Below are 26,952 nucleotides of genomic sequence, written 5' to 3'. Positions count from 1 at the left end.
CTAACTGATATTAAAAAGAACAGCTTCCTACGAGCTTTCTATTACACATAAATTAAACTGTTCCTCTAAGGAGACATTAGTCCTTTAGCAAGGGAACGCAGAAGCCTTCATAGGCAGTGGCTCATCATTTAATGAAATAAAACTATCCATAAAAACCAAGAGTTTGACTGCCTACAAGTATTTCTGAGAACACAATTTCCACATAACAGCTAGTTCCCAAGAGGTACATCTGCATAGCACGCTTCAGCTTGCTTCAGTTTGTATCAGCACATACGCACAGAATTGTTTCCAAAAAAAGAAAAAGAAAAAAAAGAGAAAGAAAAAAAGATAGATATACTCTGTGCAGATATTCTCTGGTGGATTACCCCAGTTGTGGGCTCTTGGGTTTCTCAGCACACTGCAGGACAGCCGTCACAAGCCATTAGGATGCTGAGAGCGAGCGAGCGTGAGGCAGATCTCTAGTTCGAGCCCTCCTGACACTACACACTTACACACTGTTCTGAGTTGCATACTTACTCTCTAGAGAGGATACCACTGAAATTTGTAATCTAAATCAGGATCAACAGCAAGATTAATATGTACTTTATTGTATAGATGACTTCATCAATCACCTTGCAGTCCTGATTTGGATACATTGATGAAACAGAAAAACAAGATATGCATGTAAAGTTTTAGATTTCTTTACTTATTTCTGGACTCAAAAACATCCCTCAGTAAAGGAAGTAGATGGAAGAAATTCCCCGTGTTCAAACACTACCGAGAATTTCACTTTAACATGTATGAGCATGTATTCACCATGCAAATGGCACTGAGCTAGGCTAAGGGGGCAATATTTTTTGGGGGGGGGGGCAAAAGAATGAGGATGCTTTCTAAATTCAAAGGTGCCCACTTTACAACTACAACATATCCCTCATCACTTGCTTTTGCATAAATTCATCTCCAGGTGTTTTAGCAGCATTTTTGAGAGATATTCTAATTTTTTCTTTATCCTAAAGAAGTCTTAGATCACTGCGCAAGTTCACAAGAACTATAAACCAGGGCTGTTTCAACACTATTAAGGCCATCTAACCAAGGCCATATGTTTAAATGCTCTACAATCACTTGTACAAATATTAAACATTAATCTCCTAAAATAATAGATGGCACAGAAGTGAACAGCTGATGAGTCCAGATATGACGCAGCATAATACGAGGCAGATAGTTATCTGGGTTTGTACTGACATTATTTGAAGTACAGGCACATAAAAGACTTTCCCTATCAGCAGATCCTCGGAAGGAAAGGGGGCGGTGTGTCAAATTATCCAGCTATCCAGTTAGGACAGACTCTCCAAATACAACCAAACCAAGCTACACTCACACAGAACAGTTCCTTGACTAGAACACCAAACATTAGCAGCTAATAATTAAAAAATTTACCCCTTTGATGAATGTTGTAATTTTTGAATGATTATTCATCTACAGGTTTTTCTCTTCATAGAAAAGTGAAAGATCATAAGTATCACCAATTCACATGAATTCAAGGCTTAACTCTTCACCTTCAGCTTTCCCTATCTTTTGAATTTTCCTCTCTTCATATAATTGCATCCCAGTCAAATCAAGTATCTGTATAACAATTTACTGACACCATGTTTACTCTTACAGTGACCAAAGTTACTACCTACAAATCAAAGCGCAGCAAACTATAATGGGAAGGTAAGGCAACGTCTCCAACATCAGTGGCAAGACTGATACAGCAGGAGGTATCAGCACTCTGCTGGCCCACAACATTTCTTCTCAAAACAAGGCAGGTAGAATGGAAGTAAAACTCCAGGTCTGCTCATGATCACTGCAATTTGAATGAGGGCAGAATTTCATCCTAACTGTTTAACTTTCCAACTGGTGCAACATACAGGATTCAGGTGGTGTTGTCTGCAGATTATTTTAATACAAAAGACATTCCACAAAACACATCTCCCAAGTTATGCTGAGTAACGTAAGACATCTGAAATCTACATTTATCATGAGCACCAGTCAAGCTATTGCCACTGTTACATGCTGAATGTCAACTGGTTACCGCTGTATTAGCAAGCCTCCACCGTGAGAAATTCACAACTACCAAAAAAGTAAGTTCTCACAATCCACATGTATTTTATTAATAAGGCAAACTGGAACAGAAAGCTGCAGTTCCCGTTTTTGTGCTAGTGCTGGCAATCATCTGAACCAACAACGTAACACTGACAATGTTTTGCCACTTCAGCTCTGATGACACTCATTACTGGCGAGGTGCAGGTGGTGCACAGAGTGGGTGAGACTGTTGAGCACAGAGCAGGAAGGGCAGGACCACAGGGCAACTCCAGCTGAGACTGACTTGGACTGTATGGAGCCACGCTTCAAGACTGTAGCTTCACATCTCAGCTTGGGCAAAATGAACAGCTTGGAGAAATGCAGAGATACCGCTCATGCTGCTTTCCTCTTCTCACAATATTTTGACTAGACATTATAACATCCTTGCTTTACATTAGATCTGATGCTTTCCTGATCACAAACATACAACTCAGTTCACATCCATTTCAGAAAACTAACCTTGACAAGTTTTGTTTTGGTTCGTTGGGTGTTTTTTGAGGTTTTTCTTTGTTTATTGCCAGTTTCACAAGTTGAATCAGCTTGGGAAAGGAGACAGAACAAAGGGGGAATGACACTTCCCCTTCAGAGACAAGGAACTAATTAGTCCAACTCAAGATGTGACTTCTTGCTAAGGCTAAGACACACTTTCTTGTCGAAATTTCTTCCATTCTCCTCCTGCAATTCTAAATCACAATGGAATATCTTAAAAGTCTGAAATAACTTTTATAAGGGAAGATGTTGCTAGACAAAAAGCTGTCAGAACTTCAAACTTCTGGGAGACAACTTAAGATCCTTTGGAAGGATCACTGAATGCAGGCACATTTAAAAGGAGATCCAATTCTATTTCTTATGTGCCTTGTCTAACATAATTTAAAGCTATACAGCTGAGCTCCTTTTCTTTCTGTTCAAAGAGAGAAAGCAACTGATTTTTGGATGTACTAAGAAATTTAATGTTTTTGCTGTGTCTGACTAGGAGGTTCTGGGAGAAGTCAGTTTAAAAGTAAGGTGCTGATTCTGACAACAGATTCGTGCATGTCATCACACATGGTACGTATTTTACACAAAAGTTCAAATGACATAATGTAAGGGGAAAAAACTGACAGAGATCTAAAAATTATCCATGAAAGAAAGTCTACCTCTTTTGTAGCTACTGCATTCTTTGTCTCAAGAACAAACACTGAAAAGATTTATCTTTTTTAGTACTTTGTTACAATTTTTCCTTTTGTGAATAACCACGTAAAATACAATCTGCAATACAGTACTAAGATGCATGCATTTCTCTTCCTGCTGCTGTAGGACTCTACTGTAAACTTATGACTTGAGGGGCTATTTAGTAAAAAAAGCTGAATGTATCTAACACAGGGTAGGCAAATTAGATACCCTTGATTTGTTTAACAAATACTTGGAATTCTCTACTCTAGAGAGCATTAACATTTGAGTTTGCATGAGAGTTCTAACCAGCCAACAACTACTAAAAAGAGTGCTCTCTGAAAAGGTTACCCAAGCATTTTAATCACTTTTGAATAAGCAACAGAAGTTACCTGTCTTTCTAATATAGCCACAGTGAGACCACATATCCATGCAGCTTGATCTGTACAATGCCATCTAGCAGCACAAATACAAGCTCATGGAAAGACTGATTTTAAGTGAAATTAGAGCACGCACAACAAGGAATTTAGACAGCTTTCACACTGACTTCTGGAAGAGAGACAATTATCTACCCTTGCATAAAGTCTGCCCATAAAAACTCTACTGCCATGATTTTCTTGTAAAGCAAATTTGAACTTGCAGAGTAAGTTTACACCAGATCCACGCTCCCTGAGATGCAACCATGGCAATTTTGAGCAGCCACAGGAACTCTAAAGCTGACTTCAATGTATCTTGGGGCATAACTTGATATAAACTCTCCTCCTGCAGTCTCTGCCTAAACTTGAAAAGAGATTCAATAACTTTAAGATGTCCTTATGAACATAACTGATACCATTAAAAGACAGAAAACTAAAACACTAGATCAACCTGTTTTTTGTGAACAGAGAAGGACTTGTGGGTGATGTGACAGCTGGAGGGTGTCTTGGGCATAGCGATCATGAAATGATAAATTTTTCGATTCTTGGAGAAGGAGGGAGGATAGCAGAACAGCCACCTTGGACTTGCAGAGGGCAGACTCGGACCTCTTAGGAGACTGGTTGGCAGTGTCCCTTGGGAGACAGTCCTAAAGGGAAAGGACTCCAGGAAGGCTGTACACTCTTCAAGAAGGAAATCTTAAAGGCACAGGAGCAATCCATCCCCATGTGCCAAAAGATGGGCCAGTGGGAAAGACAACCAGCCTGGCTGAACAGGCAGCTTTGGCTGGAACTCATGAAAAAAGGGAGAGTTTATGGCCTTTAGAAGAAGGGGCAGGTAACTCAGGACTACAAAAGTGTTGTTAGGCTATGCAGGGAGAAAATTAGAAGAGCCAAAGCCCAGCTAGAACTTAACCTGGCTACTGCCATAAAAGACAATAAAAAGCGTTTTTATAAATACATTAACAACAAAAAGAAGACTAAGGAGAATCTCAATCCTCTGTTGGATGTGGGGGGAAAACATAGTGACAAAGGATGAGGAAAATGCTGAGGTACTTAATGCCGCCTTTGCCTGTGTCTTCAGCAGTAAGACCAGATGTTCTCCGGGTACCCAGCCCCCTGAGGTAGAAGACAGGGAGCAGAATGAAGCCCCCATAATCCAAGGGGAAATGGTTAGCAACCTGCTACACCGCTTAGATACACACAAGTCTCTGGGGCCAGATGAGATCCACCCATGAGTACTGAGGGAGCCAGCAGAGGTGCTCACCAAGCCACTTTCCATGATTTATCGGCAGTCCTGGCTAACCAGGGAGGTCCCAGTTGACTGGAGGTTAGCCAATGTGATGCCCATCTACAAGAAGGGCCAAAAAGAGGATCTAAGGAACTACAGGCCTGTCAGTCTGACCTTGGTGCTGGGGAAGGTTATGGGGCAGATCATCTTGAGTGCCATCACGTGGCATGTACAGGATAACCAGGTGATCAGGCCCAGTCAGCATGGGTTCATGAAAGGCAGGTCCTGTTTGACCAATCTGATCTTCTTCTAGGACAAGGTGACCCACTTAGTGGATGACAGAAAGGCTGTGGATGTTGTCTACCTAGACTTTAGTAAAGCCTTTGACACAGTTTCCCACAGCATTCTCCTGGACAAACTGGCTGCTCATGGCTTAGACAGGCGTACGCTTCGCTGGGTAACAAACTGGTTGTATGGCCGGGCCCAAAGAGTTGTGGTGAATAGAGTTAAATCCAGTTGGTAGCTGGTCACAAGTGGTGTTCCCCAGGGCTCAGTACTGGGGCCAGTGCTCTTTAATATCTTTATCAATGACATGGATGAGGGGAACAAATGCACCCTCAGTAAGTTTGCAGATGACACCAAGCTGGGCAGGAGTGTTGATCTGCTTGAGGGTAGGAAGGCTCTGCAGAGGGATCTGAACAGGCTGGATTGGCGGGCCGAGACCAACTGTATGAGGTTCAACAAGGCTCAGTGCCGGGTCATAACACCCCCCTGCAATGCTACAGGCTTGGGGAAGAGTGGCTGGAAAGCTGCTGGCAGAAAAGGACCTGGGGGTGTTGGTCAACAGCCGGCTGAATATGAGCCAACAGTGTGCCCAGGTGGCCAAGAAGGCCAACAGCATCCTGGCTTGTATCAGAAATAGTGTGGCCAGCAGGACTAGGGAACTGATCGTCCCCCTGTACTTGGCACTGGTGAGGCTGCACTTCAAGTACTGTGTTCGGTTTTGGGCCCCTCACTACAAGAAGGACACTGAGGTGCTGGAGTGTGTCCAGAGCAGGGCAACAAAGCTGGTGAAGGGTCTAGAGCACAAGTCTTATGAGGAGCAGCTGAGGGAACTGGGGTGGTTTAACCTGGAGAAAAGGGGGCTGAGGGGAGACCTTATGGTTCTCTACAACTGCCTGAAAGGAGGTTATAGCCAGGTGGGTGTTGCTCTCTTCTCCCAAGCAACAAGTGACAGGACAAGAGGAAACAGCCTCAAGTTGTACCAGGGGAGGTTTAGATTGGATAGTAGGAAAAACTTCTTCACTGACAGGGTTGTCAATCATTGGAACAGGCTGCCCAGGGAAGTGGTTGAGTCACCATCCCTGTAGGTATTGAAAAGACATGCAGATATGGCACTTACGGACATGGTTTAGTGGTGGACTTGGCAGTGCTACGTTAACAGTTGGACTTAATGATCTTAAAGGTCTTTTCCAACCTAAATAATTCCATTATTCTAAATACACAGTAAACCAAACATTAATACATAAAATATATCATCCAGACTGGAGACCTAAGCAAAAGACTGTCGAGCAATATGAATCAAATATGCTATACCCAATGGCTACCAGAACGTTAGCATTTGTAATTCAGGATTTCACAGCTAATAGGAAATTTTGAAATACTGAAAAAAAAAAAAAAATGCAAGAGTTGATCTAGACAATGGCAACTGCATCTGGCAGCCAAATGAATTTTCTACAAACATCAGATAAGGGAAATAGAGAAAGAAAAAAATTGCATGATGCTTCTAACTATTTAGAAACCAAACCTCCAGAATAAGTATGCCTTTCTGATACTATCAGATCTGTAGAGAAGCCATCTACACATAATCCAAGATGTGCTTTTACTGTGACATGTAAAATAGGAACAACTACAGCTTACAGCCCTTGGGGATGTGTTACTATATCAAATTTCTGCAATCAGATATCTTAATGATATATGCAATAATACAACTTTAAATATTTAACTGGGTTTTTCTAGGGGGCGGGAAGAACATCTTTACTAGGAGGCTTTTAGCAACCAAACCAAGCTTTCATCATTCCATGATTCCAAAAGACTGTTTTCCACCTCAAATTGAGAGAGGAGATAATTTGAAAAATTAAATATGAGATATGAGAATAATCAGTTAAAAGCAGTCATATTGAAACTTTCCCACCTACAGACAAAAGCAACATGTATAGAAATAATCAAATAGGAAGAATTTGAATATATTTGTCCTCTAGGCAACTCCCCATAGGCAAATGAAAACTTTATCATTAGAAATATCATATGCATATTATAAATATATCCATCCCTTTTTTCCAGTGTTACTTCACTTAGGTCAGGGCACACACAAAGAAATTAACCTATCCATCGAATTATTTGCTATTATTCTCACATTACTTCACAGGACTGACTCTACAGAAAAAATCAACTGCCTGTAAACCAGGCTGGAAAAGCATCACCAAACAGCACGCTGCAAAAATCTCTTATGTACAACAGAATCAGACTGGCTTATACTGCACCTAAGTTTAATCACAAATGATAAGGCACTCAACTTTGGTAGTAAATGGTACCTTTATATTGAAATTTGAATAAAATTTTGTATTAGGGACAGTATGACATATAGCTTATGATGATCTTAAAATAAATTTCAGAGCTTTTGACTGAGATGTAATTAATTTAAATAAAAGCAATAATTACCTGCTTTTAACAACCTTTTAGAGACTTCCTCAAAAAATGAGGTTTCCAACAAAAGATCTGTCTTTAAAATTTGAATCAGTTTTCATTTTTGATTATCAAAATCAACACCAGCCAAAGCATTACATTTATATATACATAGCAAAAATCATTCAAGCATAATAAGACAAATAAATGGGTATTTTAAAATCTTTATAACTAGGTCAACTCTCTACTAAAAGCTATTTATGTTGTCTGAGGTCTCTATCCATTGACAGGGGCTCAGAGAAAGGGTAAGGCACCCTTTTCTCAGTGGGACAGAACAACTGTGCCAAAAGGAAGCTCTCCCATTAAAGGAAGACTGAACTGTAGTTCAATTTAGAATTACAACATTCATACTAGGACACTAGGGGGAACCTGAAAGCAGGCTACTTCAAAAGTCACTTGTATACACTGATACTGCTATTAACCTCAAATTTTCACTCGTGATCAAATTATTTAGATATAGGAGTGAAGATAACTTACTTTTTTTCAAACCACAAAGGTTGTAATGATTAAATACTTGAAATTTAGTCAGACAGACTATGTAATTGGGACAAAACATGGCATTCTGATAACATCAGAAATAAGGCTATTGTACAATAGTACAGAGCATAACCATCATGCTCTCTACTCTTATGGTTCTTCCAATCTTTTCTATTAAAGAAAATTATCAAGTTGCATAGTCACTACCTTAACAGATTAGTATTTATGTTAAACAAAAAGTATTTGAAAAGACTGCAATGCATATTTACACTTACTATTTAGGAAATGAAACAATGAAAGCAGCCTGAAGAAAAGTTTATTCTATGTATTTGAAGCTTGTTTCCACTTTTGACTTATTCCATAGCATAACTGGATTTTTGGTAACATATAATGTTATTAGCGACTTATACACATTCATAAACATGCATGCTCTCCTAAACAGTATCATTCCACAACAGAGGAACTGTACCACCATACCAGACTTTTGGAACCACTGTGTCAGCAGGCTTCACTCCTCTGGGTCTTAATTTGAATTTACAAGATAAACCCACGTTTCTAGAAACTCTTAAAGAATTAAGTAGCATTAAAGACAAAGACAGGCATGCAGGTTTGGAAGATGTTGTTAGCAGCATTCACAGTCTTAACACTTTATAAGAAGCATGGAGGAAGAGGGTGGTGGAAGAGAGAGTTCACCAGTGGTTTCCTGAAACTCACCCTTTTCCTTTAAATAACAATTTCCTTATTTTAATAGCTCTATGTACTTAATGACACTTTAAAGCAGTATTATATTCCATATTTAAGCTAAAAAAAAAAATCTTTCTGATAGCTATTCATCTATTTTCTAAGTGTTGCAGGCTAACTTGACTCTTTTTTTTATTAATGTTATCAATACAACTGTCAAATAATGTATATTAATAGAAAGCACAAACATTTACGGTTGGACTCTATGATCTTAAAGGTCTTTTCCAACCTAAATGATTCTATAATTTCTATGATTCTAATGGAAACACATCAATGCTTACACCACTACAGTGGGATATCCTTAACATTTTACATTAATTCCGAAGCATCAACTCAAACACAATTTTTAAAACATTATCCTCTTCACCAAGATTTTACGAATAGAAAGCAATAAAGACACAACACAAAAACCCCCTCTGCTTAAGCTGCTTTTATTTGAAATTTATGAAACTAGAGGAAAATTGTATCCATTCTAAATTAGGAAGCCACTGAAGGAGCTACCATTCATAACAGGATAATACCAACACACGATCTAAGAAGCCATGAACATAACTCTCCGATGCTATACCACCTTGACAATCAGAGACCACTTCTTTACAAACACATCATGAGCAGGGCTTGAATTACAGGCTGTCTCTATTACAGTAACAGACTCAAAAAAAAAAATTAACCAGTAATTATTTAAAACCAGATGCCTCACTCAGCCCTCAGCTGCACGGGAAGACAGACTGCCCTGTGCTCAATTCTAGACTTCTCTGTTGCACTGTAGCTGTATGCTGGGTGGCACTTTCTTTGATGAAAGGAAGACTCGCCTGTGGCTTAAGTGGGGTCTTAGAATACCGTGACAGGACCACATCCCATTATTCAGTTTAAAGTAAGTAATTCTGGCTCCATTACATCTAGTCTCTGAACAACTTTGATATAAGCCATTATTCCCATTAATAAGGCTTCTGTCAAACTACTTGCTACCAGTAAGTTTAACACATTAACTTACATAATTAGCAGAGGACATTTAACAAAGACCAGCTTTCTCGTCTACGAAGAGTTCCATGATGAACTGCACCAAAAGCTTTGCTCCTTTAACATTGCATGAACTCATTTAGACTCTTTTTGGTTCACTTCCAGTAGTTAGCTTTCAGGTTTGGATTTCCTATGACTTGGATTGATACAGGATTATTGACCTATCAGAATATAAAGCATATAGCTTGTTTTGAAACTTCTGTCCACACTGGTGATGCAAAATTAGGACATCACTGCTGATGACTGTCTTGAAGCATGACCCCTATTGTATATCAAAGGGAAAACAGGATTATTAAGTTCTTCAATTTCTGGTACTTCTAACAAAGCTTCTTTCTTGGGACCTAAGGGGTTTAGAAGCATTTTCTTCAGTAATACAAAAAGCACAAGGCAGGGAGAACCAAACTTAAAAAAAAAAAAAAAAAAAAAAAGAGTCACATCCAGGACATCATTTATAGTTTAGTTTTCATTACTATCTGCCTAGAATTAATACACTGGAAAGCTGCTGTGGGTCTCTGTCTAGTTATTAAAGAGAAGCCACACTTTAAAGTTACATTCATCAAAAGGAACAAGGAATGCACTTAGAGCTTAGCAATTCATGCCAAAGTTGAGGGATACCAGCACAGTAACACGAGAAAAGGTGACATTATACTACTTAGAAGGAACTCGGTGTTTAGTTATATATACACAGAAGTATTGTAGAGTTGCAAATGCTCTATTTCTCTCTTTAACAGAGGGGCACTTGTCTACAGGCACCAAAAGAAACTTCTCTCTGATGTTGCAGTACAAGACACCGACAATCTTTGCAGGCACGCAGAGAAAGCACGCCAATTTTTCAGAGTCACGAAACACATTTTTTATAGGAGACACCCCATGGGAATCCTTCCACATCACTGCACATAGACTCACTGCTCACAACAGGGCACTCAGTGACAATCCAATTCCTTTGAGGTCATCTGTCAACAGATAAGGATAAAAGTCAGGCAAAGCTCTTTCTAATGAAGAAAAGCATTGGATACTTTACGACAAAGTTGGAAACCAAAATAAAGGGGGAAGGGGAGAACAGCAATCTTGTCAAGGCATACCTAAAACTCACCTCTGGTGCTTGCTCTTACACATAAATTTCCCATGGAATTCTCCAGAATTAACTAGGCCACAGAGCCTACAGAAGGACACCACCAAGCTCCCCTTCTCCCCATATCACTCCTCACAAGTTGCCACTTTCTTGATCATTATCTTATTTTAATGATTCCTATATAAGCAAGAGGAGGTTGAAAGCAGTTCCCAGATTATTCTCCTCTTTTCTGTACTGTATTTCACTTCAGCAATACTAGTAGACTTAAAAATATGTTTATTGATGATCTGTTAGAGAAATATTAGACTTGCACAACACAAAACTGTTTGATACACATCTCTACAGGAGACCAGTTCTCAAAATTAAGATCATGTCCATTCTTTATTTTTCTGTCACAATACATACCTTCTTCCATTCAAATTTAGTACAACTTAGAGATAAATACACACATACACATGAACAATCCATTCACCAATTAAAAAGTCATTGTTCAGATCTCATGAAATTGTATAGCGTGGCATTTGGATTTTTTTTTCCAGTAACCCTCATGACAGGAAGGGTAATTTTCTGTCTGCACCACAAAAGCCTGTTTTATACTGTGAGACAACAGAAGCAAGAAATAGGTTCTCATATTATATTGTGGCCATAAGACATTAAACCATTTACAGTCTCATGATGTATCACCACAAACATACAATTGATCCTCGAGCTTGACAAGGAACAGCAGTAATGCAAGTCACAACATAAAAAACAATATGCCATCTTGGAGGTATGTATTCTTTACTGTTAAGTAGAAACTCACACATGTTGTACACTTACATTCCATTTCCAAAAACAAGCATGAATACCAAACCACATACTCTGTCACTTCCGCAAGTACTCAGCTCCATTGCCTTGCCCAGCTGCAGAACCTTTGGGCTCTTAACAGCTTTCACAGCACCATTCCCAGCCCTGACACCTGTACTGCCATAGCCTGGGTCTCTCCCCAGCTCCTGCCACCTCTGCAACCTCTAGAACAAACTTAAACCTCTGTTTGGAGATACTGCAACCATTCTCTAGAAGCTACGTCTGAAAACAGATACACATTTTCCTGGTTTCCTGGTGCCTTTGCTGCCACTAAGTTCACCTTTTGGCTCCGACCTCCCCCTGTGGTACACTTGTGACTTTACTCAAAATATGCACCAGGGGTAATTTCAACTCAAAAGTGTTCCACAGCAACCTCTTACAGCAACAGACAAGACTACAGCCTTAGCTGCCTAAGTTCATTATTTGTGAATGCATTAATCCATAATATATTTTTAGAGTGCAGACCTATTCCCCCCCCACCCTTCCCAAAGAAACAGTGCTATAGAGTTGATATATGTGGACTAGCAGGTAAGTGCACACCCCTTATACACACTGAAGCATATGCAATATGATTAGAAAAGTACACCTGGTTTGAGAACTACTGTTTTAACATGCAAATTCTCACCTTTACATTGCCTCCAGGATCCGGAAGTTTATAATCATCAGACACCCAAGTCTGCGCTACCGTAAGTGCCAACACCGTAAATATCAAGTCATACAACAAACCACTGAATGTGACAGAGAGAAATTAGTCACCTTATTTAACAAAGTAGTATATTCCAAGTTATTTGCCATATTAGGATTAGCCAAAATCCCATATACCAAATGGGTTACAGTAAGTCGACCCCATCAGTAATGAGAAAAGCACACTGAACTTTCTCGTTTGCCTGTCTTTTCAAATGGTTCTGTCCATTCGAAGTACAGAATACAAGTGGTAGGTATATTCTTTGGCCTTGAACATATCACATTTCTTCAGTTCCCTATTTATATTTTGCCCTTAATTTGTGTCGTCTTCATAGCAAAGGCAACCTACTCATGCTCAAGAATTAAGAGCCTCAGACTAACACTACTTGCCTTCATTCAACAGAATACGGCCACGTTCGTTCTTAACTACAAGCCAACAGGCTGCTACCAAGTACATTTGCACTATACAAAAGCTGATAAACAACTGGAATTTATTTGTCTATAAGTGGACCATAATTTGAGTAGATTTAATCATGTCAAATAAATTGTTCTGTCTGACAAATAGTTTTTTAATCATGTCAAGCAAAATCATTTGGTGAACAGCTGTTCCACTACAAAAATAAAAATAGAGGTAGGATGCTAGCTTAATTTAATTTGTTCTCTTTCTTGGGGATCAGATATTTAATCTTTTTTGGGTCCCCTGTTCTGAAGGCTTCAATCTATAATTTTACCTGGTTTAAAAATGAATGTTCATTCTGTCACTGAAAACTACTCTCAACTTCTCAATAAATTGATCTTCTTCAGCTGAAGCTCTACCCAGAGCATCTGGGTATAAAACAAGACCCAAGAATATTTATCCTTACCATACACAGAATCGCATACAGTTATATGTTTCAGTAAAAGCAAGTAAAGTCAATCTAGGAAAGTATATTACAAAATATGCTGAAAATAAGCTCTGGTAACATTTCTAAAAAATGTAAATTGCAAGCATTTTATGTAGTACCAGCAGTTAATGCAGTTAATGAATGGCAACACGGATGCCAAGGTCAGCCAAAAAAAAAAAAAAAAAAACCACCCTGGTTGATGTTCTTCCTTTTTTGATTGGCATACATCAGCAGGTTTTAAAACTCAAGAATTTCAACAAAAAAGTTAGAAAAGCTTTAAAAAATTTGCTTGTGTTTACAATCTAAAATTAGAACTGTCCAATAACTGGTTTTTGTACACTTAATTTATAAGCTGAAACATGTCTCTCCATCCTATCATTATCTACCTACCTGCAATGCAACCAAGTATTAATGAAAAGAGTATCTGCCTCCTTAATTTCCTTTTTGATATCTCACAATGGCTGGCAACACAGCAATGTTAATAAAAATAAAGCTGAAAGGAAAGGATCTCTGCTACTCTTGGGTTTTATCACTTCCTTAAATGAGTCATAACAATTATCAGATGCTGCTTGTTTTCATATAAACATTTTTAAAATGCATGACTGCTAGGATGTAGTCATTTGACAAAATGAAGAATTTACCACCAACAGTAACACTAGCTGTGGCTATTCACTAAGTTTTTCATTTCCTTTTTCGTACACAAAGTCTGTCTGGAAATATGTTTGACATGTTAAAGAAATGCATGCGCTTACATAATAGTATATCCTCACAATAGTGCTGTACAAGCCAGAGGAAAAAAAATGCAAAAAATTACTACCCCTAAAACAAGCAGTAATTTAAATAAAATCGCCAATATTTTGTTCTTTTTTAAAGTAGAAACAAAGAAGCAATAAATCTAGCAGTAGTCTAAGTAATCCTACCTTATTGTTTAGGATGCTAATTAAAGAGCTTGCAATCAGTCCTCTGACTTCTTGATTTGGTCCAGAGCAGTGCTGAGAAGCTAGCTCATAACATTAATGTCCAACAACTTTTTTTAGATCGTGTACATATTCAGCATCTTTCCATTAACACACACACCAAAATCCTGATGCTCTTTTCAAGCTTATTTTTATAGGCTTCCTCTCTTTTTTTTTTTTAAAATGAAGTTCCCTTTTATGAAATTGTATCTTTACAGGCAACCTGGAGACTAAGTAGATGTTGCATTTGAGTCTCAAAGCAAATACATACCATCCCTCTGAAAAGATTAAAGGCCAAAAGAGAAATCAACACACCTACAAAACAGGGTATGACAGGTTATTAAGGAGAAGGAAGCATCTTTCATAAACTGAAGTTATGTCCAAGTGAGGGTCATAACCTATGCTATTTTAAATGTAGCCATACAATAAGCAGGCAAAATACACATCTAAATTAGGGCCACCAGGCCCCCAGGTATGAAATTTTCCCATCTGCAGGAATCTAAGAACTAGAAATATCTCTTAGTTAGATGACAAGTATTTAGAGTTTTGAGGACTGAAATGATTCTGACTCGATTTCATTCCACTGCGCCTTGTGATATCTACAAACAGGAACAACATAATATAACAGACTGTACATACAGATTGTTCAAAGAGCTTGAAGCGTTAAGTAAAACAAGCAATACTTGTTTTCAAGCTAGGCAAGAAGTAACTAAAAAAAAAAAGGGATTCTTCCTTTTAAGTGTTCTTTCTGGGGAGCAAAAGGAAAAGCGAATACTCTAGTTTTATCTAGCACTAGTAAGCACCAGTAGCATTACTCAGTTAAAACCCTTCTATAAAAGAGACAGAGGTGAAGAAAGTACATACGGACTGAAGCTGCAGTGTTTCCCTCTGCAACGAAGTATGTTTACAGACATCACAGAAAAAGAGAAGAAAATTTAGGCTTTTCAACTGAAGCATCTCCAATATGGCAGAATTGTCTCCCCTCTACATAAACAGCATCTAGTAAGTACCTCATTAAGTATTTCAAGGTAAGGGAAAGAGATGTATATTATTACAGGCACATGATCTGGCAAAACGTGAACATGAAAATCTTTTGTGTTTGGTTCCTCCAAGCTGAGAAGCCAAGAAGTTATGCAACGTCAGCCAACGCAACTCCACCAGCCAACTAAAAACAATAACGATTATTATTAATGAATAGCTGCCTTGCAGAAATAGCAGTCATTACAAGTAAGTTTACAATACTCAAGTTGTTAAAAAATATTGACATGATGTGTCTATCAGAAACCAATCACAAGTTGAACAAAACATTCACACAAGTGTTTTAAAACTACATTTTGAACAGAATTAGATGGTAAATTTTAATAGTGTAACAACATAAACGTGGGCACAGCACATCTCCCAGAGCTCAGCCAAGAGGGGCAGCCAACAGATGTCACAGCAGTTCATGGGACAAAGCTACAAAGGGCCCTGAAACACCATTCAAGATTGCACAACATGTTACAGGGGGGAGTCTCCAACACCAGCTGAAGCAACTGTCTCTCACACATCAGAGATCCCACCTCCAAGAACTGTACAGGGAGGATGTCACCAGTGAGAAGCAAGAGGCTCAGGGCAGAGCAGATGCATCCATAGAGTCAACACGTGGTTACTAGCAGAGCTTTTGCTGCTACGACCATAGGAACCTCTCTCAGGAACAAGGATCCATCTGACAAAGTGTGGCAAGAGTACCTTTGCCATCAAGCACATCAAGCTTGTGATTAAGACTTTAAAAGAGGCATGGTGGAGAAAGGTTGTCGCCCTTAAGAGAAGTGAAGACATGGGGAACGCACAACAGAAAAGGTTCGCACACCTCCCTCGTGAAAGAGGCATGCCTGGGGGCCCACCTCAAGTGCTTGCACACAAGCGCACACAGCATGGAAGTAACAGGAGAACTCAGTTCATACATGGTTGCAGAGCTATAACCTCCCAAGACTTACAAAGTGACACTGGGACAGCTCACATGGCTGCAGTGCTGCAATGGATGGATACAGGCTCTTGAAAAAAGCCAGGCTGGAAAGATAAGCAACGTGGGTTTCAATCTATGCAAAAGGCTGGCTACCACACACACTGCTTTGCTTGGAATGAGTATCAAGACAGTCAAGACCTTATGGGTAAGGATCAAAGAGCAGTCCAACACGGGTGATGCCGTGCTAGCTGCCTGCTACAGACCTCCTGGTCAAAGGGGAAGTAGAAGAAGCCTTTACTTGAAAGCTGGAGGAAACGTCACAATTGCAGGCCCTGGTACATACTGGGGCCTAAAACCACTGTTATTTGCTGGTAGGGTCTGGCCAAGCACTCCAGGAGATTTCTTGAGTGCATTGAAAATGATTTCTTGGTGCAAGTGATCAATGAGCCAACTAATGAATATGGTCTGCTGGACCTGTTGCTCACAAACAATGAAAAACCAGAGATGTGGAAGTCAAGAGCAGCTTTGGCCACAGGAACCATGAAATTGTGGAGTTTTAAGTCCTGAGAGAAGCAAGACAGACAAATAGTACAGTGTACAGTGCAAGACCCAGTATATAGTTACAACATGGCATTTCAGGAGAGCAGATTTCAGCTTGTTCAGGGATCATCTTGGTAGAATCTCATGGAAGACCACCATGGAAGGTGAAGGGAAAGCCTCTGAGCTGGCTGATCTTCAAGGACAGCCTCCTCAAAGCACAAGAGGGACCATGCCTGCATGCAGGAATTCAAGCAAGCCTCACAATGGACCCGCATGAAAGAAAAGAGAACCTGTGACTGAGCTTAAGTGCAAAACAGACTACATGGAAGGTGAAAGCAAGGGTGGGAGGAATATACAGACATTATCTAATCACGTATGGGTGGAGTTAGATAAGCCAAAGCTCTGCTGGAGTTGAAACAAACAATGGATGTGGAGGGCTGTACAAAGGGGAGAAAACACACTTTAACTTTTTCCTCCAGAACTGAAGTTACACAACAGAAAATAGATCTTTGTACAACAAGGTGTCAGGCACATTAGCATCGGCTACACGTTCTTTTCTTACAAATGTGAGAGAAAAATCTGAAGAATGAGGGCTTCTAAATGTGAACTTGAAGTCTGACCAGCTAGCAATAAACATGATTTACTAGCTTACTCATAACCCTGTCTTAAAGAAAGAAATCACATGTGCTTCCACTTCGTGTGACTTTTGAGATCCAGAACACAGCAACATGAATCTCTTGATATGCCAACAGATTTTCTGCGCTGAGAAGCAATCTCATTTCAGAAATGGACACCAAATGAGAATCTAGTACAGCGCCTCTATGAACACAAGTTTGCTTTTACCTTTTTCTGTTCTTTGGTAACAAAGATATACAAACCAGATAGCCTGATTAGAGATTCTCTAGTCTTCCGATTATGATGTCTCATTCACAGGAAGCTCCAGTTTGTTTGGAGGCAGACTCCAGAAATTCTGCTAAACTGGGGCAACAGTTTGACAACAGGTGCCCAATCTGGAAAATTCTACTGAAGACTCTCTTTCAGTTAAAAAAAAAAACAAAAAACAACTTTAAGTCTGTTTTTAAGTTTAAAAATATTTTGGTATTTCAGGATACTGTCTTAGCCATATTGCCAAGAAGACAAGTCTAGATGCCTTCCAGCACAACTACATCTTATGAAAAATATCAATACTCATTCTATATCATTTGTAGAAAATTTAAACTTCTAATGAGATTGAATAAGAAGTAGACATCAAAAAAAAAGTCAACAAAAACTGATCACAGGAAATCTCAAAATCTCTCAGCAGGAATCTGGGGAAGAAGATGAAATACCTATACTCAAAAAAATACCATATATTGAGAGAGTTCAAAATGAAGATTTAAATAAGGTCCTACTCTTCAAGTTGACATTGTGTTCACAAAAAAATAATCTTCAGTGCCAGAGACGTGAAAGACCTTCCCTTCCCCCCCACTCTATCAGGTACATTACTAAGTACAAACGCAGAAGCAAAAAGTCAAACTTTAAGAAAAACATAAATGTACCTTTTAGAAAAGTGGATGCTGAAGGAGGATACCAGATGATACAAGTACCTCATTGCAAAATACTTCTGCTAAAATGGGACTCGATAGAATTAATAAGCCAGGGGTGTTTCAAGGTTATGAAGCACTCCAGCATTGCTGAAATAAGACAACTTGTGCCAGTATACCCAAATAGGACAACCATTCCGTTACATAGCTTTGAGTTCATTTCGTTTAAGGCACTGGAGTAGGAAAAACAGCTCAGTTCGAGCTAAACAGCCTTTCCTAGGCAGAAGTCACAAGAGCATCCAGACTGTCAGATACAGCACAACAGATCAATATTCTGAAACTTATTTCAGGCAACACAAGGTATACAAAGGCTATAGACCTCTACTCATGTGACAATGGACAATTTAGAGAGATAACTGTAATTCAAATAAAGAACAACCATTCACTCTTTTTTGCACATTTATGAAAATGGAATAGCCTTCCTACTGTATAATCCTTGCACTGTTATTCGAAGAATAAAACGCTTAGTCTTTTCTGTAGATAAAGAAATGTTAAAAAAGCTATGAGCCATACCCTAAAGACAAGATGACAGGAAAGACTTTAAGAAACAAAGTTTTCAAAAACTTACATAAATAGGCACACTGACAAGTAACTAAAATGGCTCCATCTACTGGTTAAAATATACACTTCCTTTGTCGTGATTTGCTCTACTGCAGCAAATTTGACTCCCAGTGAAACAAGGAGCTCAAAAGTGCCAAGCACAAACTAACACAGACTCTTACACAGATAATAACCACTGAGATATGCTGGCAAGGTAGATTTGGGGTGCTTGCATAATTGATGTTTATTCTCAGAAACACAAAAAGGAGCTCCTAAGGTGTCAGGACTGACTTTTTAAATGCAAATGTTGCATTTTTTAAAAATAATACAGTAATATTTTCACCTACTGCCAATTGTGCAAATGTGAATTTAGAAATACATATTTAAGAACATTTTAAGATCATCTGCAGAAGAATTGATAGTCTCATTTTTGCATTCAGACATTTACTGATCTACAGGGTTAAATAGTTTGTGGTGCTTTTCTCCATCTGCTTATTTACAAAAGCCTCATTTGAATCTCACTATTCCTATCGCTTTTTCAAAACATTAGCTAGACAGCTAAATTAATTTCAGCAAAGAATTTGAAGTGTCTGTAAACCTTATAATTCCAGAATATGTTATACCAAAAGCATGACAGTATTCTTTGGAGACCTTCTCTAGCTAAGGCCAAGTATAGTCAAGTTACATTCTGTATTTTATCAATCACTAGTTATAGAGCAGATCTATTTATTATGTACTACTTCAAGGCCACTAAAGAACTTGTGTAACAAATATCCTTGTGTAAAAGATATCAATATTCAAAAGCCAACAACAATCAGGGTGACATGTCAAAAGTCACCTACAGAAGACGATCAATCACATGGATTTTAAGGCAACAACTCAACTTAGTATACCCTACAGCTTATTTTGGACAACAAATTAAACTACTGCAATGAAGTCCAATGAAAGTTCTCAAGTTTAACACATTAAGTTTTTGACAGCCACGGTAACTTTTTAAGAACTCAAAAAGACTGTTAATAGCAGCTTACAGTACTTTAACCCAGAGGTGATCAGAGACATTGCCCACAACCCACTGAATGGTGCAAGTTGTAGGAGGTACGCACCCTACCCAAACAGCACGATACAGAAAAGCAGCTTGACTCTCAAAGTCATAGATTCAAGTCTACAAGGTTGTCAAGTTAGTAAAATTCTCTCTCATCAGGGTTATTCAGCTAGGGCACTGCCACATCAGTATAACTGTATCGCTTTAACTTGTGGAGAGCATGTGTTCAGCTAGATGCCACGAACTCGTGGGGGAGGAGAGTTTCCTGCACAGTCCTCAATTATGCAGTACAAACATACCCTCAGTTACCCTTGTCCAGCCATAAAGGGAAAACGCCAGTTCGACCTTACTATGTTAACAGGAAAAAAAATTTCTACGTGCCAGCATAGTATTCTTCAGAGACCTGTCATTTGACTTACATGAGCCAAATGTCAAGTAAGAAGGCAAATAACCACACAAAAGAACACTTTCCACTATGTAATTTCTAAAACAGTAAGTCATCCAAGATATGTGGAAAGGTATGAAGTAGTCAGTTCTGTAAAGCTCTGGTTTACTGTACTGATGCTACTTATGTTCTTACATAGAAAGTACCACCAAGGTAAATCAGGATTTAGAACATATTTTAAAAGGAATTGTTTCTATAACCACCTAGGAGAAGTACTACATAGCTAGACAAAGTTACCAAGCTATCTGAAATGCAATAACTGGACCAAAGTTTAGTTCAGAAACCACCTATTCCAGTCTAGTTGCCACCAAATACCTTCATGAAAATGAAGTTATATTTAAGATATTTCTTGCAAAGAAAAAGCACTTTGTAGTTTTGATTATTAAACTGTTGAAGTTGTAACTACCAGTAGATTCTGATAGTTAGGATACTTATCGATTTGTGTATTTTTTTATTTCAAGTGGTTCTGACATGTTACCATGTTACATGTTATCTTACAAGCCTTCATGGGTTTTGTTATGGATTTGAGAAGTTGGGAGTACTAGGCACTACCCTGTTGCATTAAAACAATGCATCAGTATAAAGGAATGGACAGACCCTGTTGAGGCAACGATGTGTGCTGGTGAAATTGGGCTGGACCTGAAAGTCTTCAAATGAAGCCTGAAGTGAAAGCCCAAAGCTGTCACTGAAACACAACCACTATTGAACAGGAAAGTGTAAAACCCACCTGATAACGTGCATGCACAACTGTTAAAAAAATAAAAGTGGTAGCCAACCACATAGCCACTTCAGAAAAAGCACAGGGGCACTAATACCCTCTTCAGTGAGATATGGCAGACCATGTTACTTTAAATGCTTTGATTAGGAAAGACACAACGAGAAGCCTGGAAATATGCCCTTCTCCCACAAGAGCCACTTTCAGTTCTATCATCATCTACAGTAGAATAGTGATAAAAACAGATTTGTTTCATTGAAAGAAAAAGATGACAAAAAGAAACATAAACCCATTACTTAGCCATACTACATGGTTATGGCCTTGTGAACATTTTATGATATACATGAAGTAGTATCAAATACTGAAGAAAAAAGGTTTCCATCTACTTTTTTTTTTTTTTAAGGTAACAAAGTATTTTGAAAATATTACCTGCAAAATACCTAGAAACAGAACTGCAATATGCAATGCATTCCTTTAAATGCTACTTGCAGCTGTCACAAAGAAACCCACCAAACCATCCGATAATGAACACCATAATGACAAAAGCTAGAAGCTAGAACCAAGACCAGTGGTACGCAGTATCAAGCATTTTAATATCATCACTGTAACTGTCAAACTCACCACTGTACAGAAAGCAACATACTAACATGCTCCACTACTATTTAAACAAACCAAAAAAGAATGACCATAAGCAGCTGTTGAGGGAAGAAGGAAAAACAAGCATACAACAACTCCTCCTTACACTCTCACAACCTCCAGCTATTTTCAGCTCGCACTTCCTGAGGTTGTTGCTCATCCATTTACTAACCTCAGTGTATCTGCCTTCCAACACTTGTCCAAGCTTCCCTTACGTCCACAAAAATTTCTTGTGTATACATCCCATAGCAAGTATACCTGTGAATTCCCTATACGGAGTGAAGAATCACGTCCTTTTGTTTGTTCTGAACCTAGCACCTAACTCTGATTTGACTATGCACCTCCTCTTCCATCTTCATCTGCTCTCTCCACAGGAGTTTTATAGAGCCTTACCATATCACTGTCCCATCATCTCCTCTACTAGGCTGACTAGTCCTAGGCTGTTCAATCATTTCTCGTCTAGGAACTAATTCTTGTTGCCCTCTAGTGAACCTTTCCCAATAACAATGCCTCTTTTCTAAGAAGAGGGGCAGAACAGCTTACAGTATGTAAGGTATGAGAGCGCCATGGATTTATGCAGTTATATATCTTTTTCCTATCGTATTCTCTACTTGTCCCAGATGTTCTGATCATTGGTTGCTCTCTGGTTGTAATAACTACATCAGGCATTTGCTTCACCTCCTCCTTACGACTTTCGTGTATACATCGCCACCAAGCAGTCTCCTCAAAATACCAATGTCCTAAACACTTGATGAATCTCTTCTTTAAGACTGGACCTAAAATACAAAACAAGCAAGGTTAAAGGGTATTTTATACTTCTGATAAAGTAAATCAAGTGGGGGGAGGGTGGGTGACTTACAGAGGTGTTCCTCCATATAAGAAGCACCAGAGCTTACTTATTACATATCTAATACTACAGAAACACAGAACCACCTGATTTACCAACATTGGAGGAAGGAAGAAAAGGAAGCTTTAGGGAGTTTTTGTTTGATCATGCTTCTGTATTTTTAAGCCACAGCATTGAAGTTCTCAGATTTGATTCACGGTTTCTACAAAGTCCTTTCATCTTACTAAGACGTTTATTTCTGAAAAAGTTATGCAAGTGTAACAGTTTCAGCAAGCTCTGCTAGCAGGAAGGCGGCCTGTACTACCAGAAGCACAGGATTAGAAAAAATTAAGTCAAGCTGTATTGTCAAAAATACTCATATTTCGGATTAAATAGCTTTCGTGTATATAAAATTATACCTATTGCATACAAAAAACACAACAAATCCAACACTGCTATACTACGTAATTGCCTAGAGATCACTTGTGTTTTCTTTAAGGCATTTACTTCATGTGTTTTCCCTAGAAATTCCTTGTTTCTAGTTCCTACCCATCTTTCTGCTCTCTAACTTTTCTAACCATTTCAGTTTTGTCTCAGCTGCAGGTACCTCCTGAATACACTTCAACACCAAGGTCAGGCTCCTGACTACGCGTACCAACTAGGTGGACCACTCCGCCGAGCGCCTCTGTTGAAAACATCTACATCAAAAATGACCGTGCAGCAGTACAGCCGCTTACATGTCTGTCCCAATTGCCCCTATTTATCTTCTGTTGCAACAGAACCTAAATGACTCCTGATGGGCCTGACAAAGGTGTGCTCAGGGCACACTGACTTTCATGAAATCTGCAACCCTCTTTTTATTTGGATTCACCTAAGGGTAACCATTAGCACCTTTCACTTTAACCCCATACACTTGAAGCCCAAAGCTTTTGTAACTTGTTCCATACAGCCTAGCATCTCTTTACTAAATGGGAGTATTCTCCCCCCAGCTAAGAAGAGAGACTTCCTACAGAAAGGCAAGGTAGCTTTAACAGAAGTCAAACCTATCAAGCAGTCTGCCTTTATCAAGAATTTATCCTGAACAAGCTAACGCAAATTGGGAATATGTCTCTTTGGGGCAGAGACAAGAAGGTGGAGAAGCAGTCTAGAATAAGTCTACAAAACCTTCAGAGGTGAATGCAAACAATTTCTGAAGCCAACGCACAAAGATTGCAATAATTTAAGGAATTTGCAAAATTCATGGATCTTTGAACCACTAAGTTATCAACGCTCCTGTTATAACAAAGGAAACACAACAAACATACTGATGTCAGAGGAAGCTAGCACTTCATTAGATTGCCAATTTTATCAAATGTGACTCAATTCTCTCCTTGAAGAGCAGCGGAAAGATGATGAAAACTGACATGTTTTCAGTGTTAATTCTCTGTCCGTCACAGCATTCTTTGTGTCAAAAACTACACATCTCTCCTCTGCAGGCACTGAAGACAAGTTGCTGCACAACACCTTTTTGGAAAAGGCCTTGAAGGAGAGTATCAGAGTAAGGGCTCAGAGGCTCATTAACAAAATCCAGACCTTGAGTCATCTGAAGGGAGGGGAAATTACAACTGTGGAACCACATGTATTTTTCAGTAGCACAGGAAGTAAGGCAACACATGTCTGCTTTACTTAGCCACCGGCCCGGGAAGGAAATGAACCCAAGCTCCGTAGTTTTTTATCCATCTCTCCCCCCACCAACTCTCCCTCCCCCCCACACCCAAAGACTAGAAATCCGCCGGGGAACCGTATCCACCACCTGACCCGACTACGCGGCCGTGCAACATGAGGACAAGGGGAAACTCGCTGCTTGCCATGTGTGCGCACTTCTCTCTCGCCCAGGAACTCGTCAGCGAGCGGGGCCGGAGGCAGGGAGAAAGGCGAGGCCAGGGGCGGCCGCGCCGCCCACCGCCGCCGGCACAAGCCCCGCGGGGATCTCACAAAGGACGGAGTGGGGGGGGGACGGGGACGGGGCAGACGCAGCCGCCCAGCGCACGCCGCGGCGGCGCCCGGAGCCAGCGGCGGAACAAAGGCTCCAGTCCCGCCGCCACCCGCAGGGGATGGGGGGTGAGGGGGGGGCACGGTCGCGCGCACGAGACCGGCACGCGGGCACACCTGCGCCCTCCCACCCCGCGGCGAGAGGGGCCGGGGAGCCCCGGGCGTTCAGGTACCTGCGGCGCCGCTTCCGCGTCCCGCCGCCGAGGGGTGGGGAACCAGAAGAGGGTCCCCGCCGCACCCTGCCGCACCCCCGTTCCCCGACAAAAGGGGAGCGGGACGGCCCCGCGCACGACGCGGGAGGCGCTACCCCGCGGCGGCCCTTTGTGCGCCCCCCTCCCCCCTACCGCACCCCACCCCACCCCCGCGTTACCGTGGTGAGCAACGGTCTCATCTGCTCGCCCGCCCGCTCCTCTTCCATCGCGGCCCCACTGAGATCGCCCGGGAGAGGGACGCGGAGCGGGAGGCGGACGGCGGGCTGGAGCCGGAGCTGGGCGGCTGGCTGCCTAGCGGAGGCGGGCGGCGCTGGTGCCCTCAGGACGGGGCGGCCGCGACTGCTCCGCCGCGCCGGGGGCTGAACCCAGACCGACTCGGCGCGCCCGCTCCCACCGCCCCGCGCGCGACCGGCAGCGCCGCCAGCCAATGGGAGGGGGCTCAGCGCCTGGCGCGTCGACGCCCCCGCCCCCCCCCCGGGGGGGGGCTGGCGCGGCGCTGCGGAGCGGGGAGCAGGGCGCGAGAGGGGGCAGTGGAGAGCGCGGTCCCACGCGGAGCCGCGTGGCGGGCTGCCCCCAGCCACGCCTCAGCCGCCTTCCCGGCGGGGGCTGCCCGCTGCCGCGGCGGCCGAGCTCCGCCTGACGGAAAGCCTCAAAGCCCCGGGTAGGCGGGGCCGGCGCCCCGCAGCGGGCGAGCAGAGAGCTCCCGGCGCTGCCCGGCTCCGCTGGACGGAGAGCAGCAGCGCTGCCGGTGACTACGTCTGTTTGACGCTTGCCTCGCACAGCACCCCTTCTCACTCACTGGTAACTGCTGCCAAGCTTTTACCATGCAAGCTGAAATTTTCCATGCCAGGTGCCTGCCTCAGGCTGATTTTTTTTGAAAAAAGTAACCAAAATAATTCAGTCATTTCCAAAAATAATATTATTTGCCCTTGTATAAATATTCCAACAATTCTTTATTCAAAAGGCTTGGGGGGGGTAGTGTCAAGGTTGTACTTTTGGCTGCCTCTCTAAAGCTTCGCTCCAGTAAAAGTTTTTAGAAGGAACCAGCTGTTTACGCTTGTCTAGCAGAGATAACTTTTGCGTTGTCTGCCTCTGTAAAGACTGCACCCTCCTTGGACACATTCGGTTCTAGAGCACCTCGTACGGATGGGACTGAACACGCACATACAACAGCAGATGAACCATCCCCTCACGCTCTCTATGCTCGATGACATGCTGGGGCTTCTGCTTCTACCTGCACCCACTACAGTTTGGGGGGAGCTGTGTCCTATGGCCCCTTTTCCACCCTGAACCCCTGCCTGGCCAGACTAGAAGACAGCCTTTATTTGCCCAGGACTTCTGGACTGAGCTGTCAATGGAGTTCTAATACCATAAAGGCAAGGAGTTGATGTGCACCAGTGGAACAGAGATGCCATGCAGCTCCACAACACGTCCCTGGACCACTTTTGGGATGCTTTGGGCTTAGTGCTTATTTGTTACGTACATACAGCATGTGAACTCGGAATGGCTCGGAAGTGTTGGGAAGAAAATAACCAGTGACTTCACCGCAGGCCCAGGCCCAGCTTGTCTTCAAAGTCTGGCTGGGTCACTTAAAGAGAGGCACGGAGACTTCAGGATCAGACTGGGATCACAGGAGATGCAGTGTAAAAGAGAAGGCAGGCTGACCGATACAGATATAACAGTCAAGAGAAAGGCAAGGGGATCAGAATTAGACTGGGTCTCAAACAAGCCCTCTCAAAGGGAGATAAGAGAGCTGCTGGTCTTATCGGTAGCTTTAGAAGCAGCAAATGAAAGGAATGTGTGCATCAGCAAACACCGTGCCGGACTAAGAACACTATAAAAGGAGGCTCCGCAGAGCCTGCAGACAAAAATGTAAACCTGGCTGTGGAGGCGAACCAGGCCTCTCCTCCAGCCTACCAGCAGGAGGCTTAGCACAGCTTCAGAGAGGTCTGCTGTGGAGGCTAGCCACAGGAGAGCAAAAGGCTTCAAACCTTTGCCTGAGCATGGGCAAGAAGAGCTGGTTGGTGACCAGTAGTCCTCTCTATGCTTTTCAGGAAAGGCACTGGCAGAGACAGATCAGTCTGCAGATTAAAATAGTTCACTGATTCTCTGAACA

The 26,952-nt window shown here is 41.3% G+C and overlaps 1 protein-coding gene across 1 annotated transcript in view; it reads right to left on the bottom strand.

Annotated features, from left to right (window-relative positions):
* The window catches only part of SLC4A7 (solute carrier family 4 member 7), a 101,295-nt gene extending 76,046 nt beyond the window's left edge, over nucleotides 1–25,249 (bottom strand). The window contains exon 1 of the mRNA XM_054814697.1: nucleotides 24,995–25,249. Coding sequence (XP_054670672.1) covers nucleotides 24,995–25,042 — 48 coding nt within the window. The 5' untranslated portion in view covers nucleotides 25,043–25,249. The remainder of the gene's footprint in view (nucleotides 1–24,994) is intronic.
* Between the last annotated feature and the right edge of the window lie 1,703 nt (nucleotides 25,250–26,952).

Source organism: Grus americana, chromosome 2, assembly GCF_028858705.1.
Source record: "Grus americana isolate bGruAme1 chromosome 2, bGruAme1.mat, whole genome shotgun sequence".
In the NCBI taxonomy this organism is placed as follows: domain Eukaryota; kingdom Metazoa; phylum Chordata; class Aves; order Gruiformes; family Gruidae; genus Grus; species Grus americana.
Note: the sequence above shows the minus strand (reverse complement) of the source record. Positions and strands in the feature narration are given on the sequence as shown.